At 34.6% G+C, this 4,057-nt stretch overlaps 1 protein-coding gene across 1 annotated transcript; it reads left to right on the top strand.

The window, feature by feature from the left end:
* Positions 1 to 614: 614 nt before the first annotated feature.
* Positions 615 to 3,753, top strand: LOC107008969 (protein DETOXIFICATION 9-like). Its single transcript, XM_015208198.2, has 7 exons — positions 615 to 998; positions 1,496 to 2,040; positions 2,139 to 2,225; positions 2,328 to 2,384; positions 2,480 to 2,718; positions 3,054 to 3,259; positions 3,515 to 3,753. The coding sequence occupies exons 1-7, from the start codon at positions 756 to 758 to the stop codon at positions 3,578 to 3,580; spliced, it is 1,443 nt and encodes a 480-aa protein (XP_015063684.1). The 5' UTR covers positions 615 to 755; the 3' UTR covers positions 3,581 to 3,753.
* Positions 3,754 to 4,057: the final 304 nt, after the last annotated feature.

Raw genomic sequence — 4,057 nt, 5'->3', positions numbered from 1 at the left:
AACTTTAATATTTTATATGATATGTTTAATGTTATAAATTTAAAATATCTTCATATATTTTATATTTTTAATCTAACATTATATTACTTTTTATTAAATTTCGTATCAAATCAAAATAATTCAAATTCAAAAGCTACGTTGTTAGCATACTAGAAATAGCAGCGCATGCCAACACATGCATGTCACTGTTTGTCCCAATTTATAACACAGATGAAATTTAAAGACTTGACCAATTTGTTTATATGTTTCTTTTTAAAATATTATTCTTTCGGTAATTTATATCACATTTATATTATTTTTTAAATAATATATATTACTCTCGTACTCTCTCTTTATTATCTATATAACACAAATAAAATTAAGAAAATTAATATAATTTTTCAGATAGTCTTTATATATATTTTTAGTTATTAATTATGTAACTAATAGTAACTTTTATGTAATTTACAAATAAATATATGTTATTCTATCAATTTCAATTCACGTTATATCGATAGAATTTCAAAAATCAACCAAAAAACATTGTATATTTTAAACAGTTGTTTTATTTTTCATAATGTTTAAATCTAATAAAAAAAAAATGAGGAAGAGTTAAAAATTATTATAAATCAAAATAATAAATCCGTCGAAGGAGACGAGTCAAGCAGACATGTCGAAGAGCATGTGCTGCCCTGTCTATATAAGAGAAAAAAGATAATCAATAGTTTTCCTTTGCAAGCGGGTTGCTTCTGAGTTAGGAAAATAAGTAAAAAATTATGGCGATGGAAGAGCCGCTGCTGCTTAATTTGGAGAAAGACGATGTGAGGGTGAGCCGCAAAGTGTTTATTGAAGAGTTGAAAGAGGCGAGTCGAATAGCTTTGCCTATGATAGTGGTAACAGTATCACAGTACCTTTTGCGTGTTTCGCCAATGATTATGTTAGGTCGCCTTGGTGAACTTTCACTGTCTAGTGCTTCTATTGCTACCTCACTTTGCAATGTTACCGGTTACAGTGTCCTTGTAAGTCTCCTTTTAACAACTTTTTGCTTCCAATCATTCCTATGAATGAATCAGCAAAATACAAATGACTTTGACCTTTCGATGCAATTCACATCTGATTTAGCTGAGTAGGGAAAATATTCGTCATCAGATTTGAATACTTTTGATATGACAAAGTAGTTTTTGCAACCTTTTTTTGGTTCTGTTTTAAAATTTTATAATCATCTGTCAAACTAACCCATGTAGTGTTGTTTAGTAGGGATATTGGTCACTTAGTCAATAGTTGCTTAAACATAGCAATAACCATCAGGTTTAGATTTGTTGCTTAAACCCTGTTTTACTTTTGATTAAGAAACAGGGGAATTTGTGAACGGGGCTTATAGCCTTATGTCTTGACTTATAAAAAGAAAAAAAAATAATTTATTAACACAAATGGCTTGGTTGTATACCTTTTGTTATCCCTTGTATAGATGAAGAATGTTTATGAAAAATCATCGTGGATTTACTTTGTGGAACAGTTTGGAATGTCTAGTGCACTGGAGACTCTATGTGGGCAGGCCTATGGAGCAAGACAATATCGAAAACTTGGAACTTTTTCTTATAGTGCTATTATTTGTCTGTTTCTGGTATGCATACCAGTCTCCGTTCTGTGGATTTTCACGGATAAACTTCTTATATTGATGGGCCAAGATCCTTCAATTGCAAAGGAAGCTGGGAAATACGCAATTTGGCTCATTCCTACACTATTTCCATATGCTATTCTTCAGTCAGTTGTCCGGTATCTGCAGGCACAGAGTTTAATCCTACCAATGCTTATAACTGCAGTTGCATCTTTATGCTTCCAAGTGGCAATTTGTTGGGCTTTTATATTCAAATTGAGTTTAGGGATTGCAGGAGCAGCATCGTCAATTGGTTTATCCTATTGGTTGAACGTGATCTTGCTTATGCTTTATGTGAAGTACTCATCGGCTTGTGAAAAGACTCGGACTTCATTCTCTACGGATGTTTTCCTGACTTTAGGGGACTTCTTCCGCCTTGCCATCCCATCTGCTGTAATGGTTTGGTAATCTCAATAGAAAAACATACATATATGCATTGTGATTGAATTTATGCTTGACCCTTAATTTATTTCTTCAACTTTTTTTCCGAACATGGTTATAGCTTGGAATGGTGGTCATTTGAGCTTATCATTCTAAGCTCTGGTCTGTTGCCAAATCCGATGCTAGAAACTTCTGTACTTTCCATATGGTATGCTTCGTTTTCTACTTGATCTTCGTTTGTTTTTTTCCTTCAGATGTTTGAAATGGTTATATACTGATGCATGTCATGGTCTAACTTCTTGGAGAACAGCTTTACAACCACTTCTGTGCACTACCATATACCTTATTCTTTCGGTGCTGCAGCAAGGTCTGCTCCTGTCCTATAAACCCAACATTAATCCGATATTGTTAGTTGCATAGATATAAACATGCAAAATTTGAAGTAATTAATATTGTATGCAGTACTCGGGTTTCAAATGAGCTTGGAGCTGGGAGGCCACAGGCGGCGAAAATTGCTCTCGTTGCTGTGTTAGTTCTTTCTGCCACTGAGGTTGTTCTTGCAAGTATAACTCTATTTGTGGTCCGTAATGTATGGGGCTATGCGTTTACTTATGAGAAAGAAGTGGCCACTTATGTTGCAGAAATTACTCCTGTTCTTTGCATATCAATTATCATGGACGGCACCCAAGCTGTACTATCAGGTTATCTCTTCGATCATCCTCAATTGCTTTTATTTCCAAATTGCAAATTTTTATTGAGACCCAAAGAGTCATTCCAGCTTTTAAATTTTGAAATACAATGAATGAAATTGACCAACAAGAGAACAAGAGTTGTCTCCCCATGCCTTTTAGTGTTGCTTGCTCATTGCGTCAGAAGCAGCGGCAGATTTGTAGTGTATTGGATGCACTTAAAGCAGCCCACATTGTTTATTTAGATCATAGATATATAAATGTGAAATCTCCAAAATTAGTACAAATTTAATATGTTTGAATTCATATATTTCAAGAATTTAAATCGTGAATCTGCCTCTAATCAGGAGTTGCTAGAGGAAGCGGGTGGCAGCATATTGGAGCCTATGTGAACCTTGGAGCATATTATTTGGTTGGAATTCCCGCGGCTCTATTACTTGGATTTGTCTTACACCTAAACAGCAAGGGTCTTTGGAGTGGATTGGTGGCTGGAGCAACTGTGCAATGTATTTCACTCTCCGTTGTCACCGGCTTCACCAATTGGGAAAAACAGGTTCAGACCTATTCAACTCTTACCTTGATCTGTTACTGGTGTTGACACTTTCTTTTGGTTATTGTCACTTGTCCTGCATTTGATGGCATAATAAAAACTGTTTTCCTTATATAAATTTGGGCAATCTTCACCTTATGCCTCGCTTACACGGTTTAGTTAAGCCCAACAACAGAGTAGGAAACCCCTTTTTTTTGGGGATATAGAAGCTACCATATGGCTTATGGGAGTTAACACTCGTGCATTTTGAATTTACAGGCCATTGAAGCAAGACACAGAATTTTTAGTGAAAAGCTTGCCACGGAAAATCAGCTCATTGAATGACAGGACAGGCGGATGCTATAATAGAGAGTTAATATCCTAAAAGGTCACTCGACCATGAGAATTTTATATTAGCAGATTGATTGAACTTTGGTTTGTATTATTAAAATTACTAATTAATAGAACGAAATAATCTTCTTAATACTCGTCCCTTTTATTTATGATTAATTCTTGAACACTCATTTCTTTTATTTAAATTTGGAACTGTTGTACAATGTGAACAAACTCACATAAATGGAAATTGGTCTCAACTCACAAGTTTAGCTGGATGAAAATGTCTTATCGATTTAGTTCAGCAAATGATCCTAAAAGATGTTGATCTTGAACTTTTGATTCTACTTGTCTCGTAACAAAATTTCAAATTCTAATTGAGCAAAACTTTGGAGTTCCATGGTTTTTTGCTCATTGATAATGCTCCTGCCCTCAAAGGCCAAAATCTGAAGACCACTTGCTTTCATTGCCACAAATTTTTGTCGAGTG

This window comes from Solanum pennellii, chromosome 2 (assembly GCF_001406875.1).
Source record: "Solanum pennellii chromosome 2, SPENNV200".
Taxonomy (NCBI): Eukaryota; Viridiplantae; Streptophyta; class Magnoliopsida; order Solanales; family Solanaceae; genus Solanum; species Solanum pennellii.
This window is presented reverse-complemented; position numbering and strand designations above follow the sequence as displayed.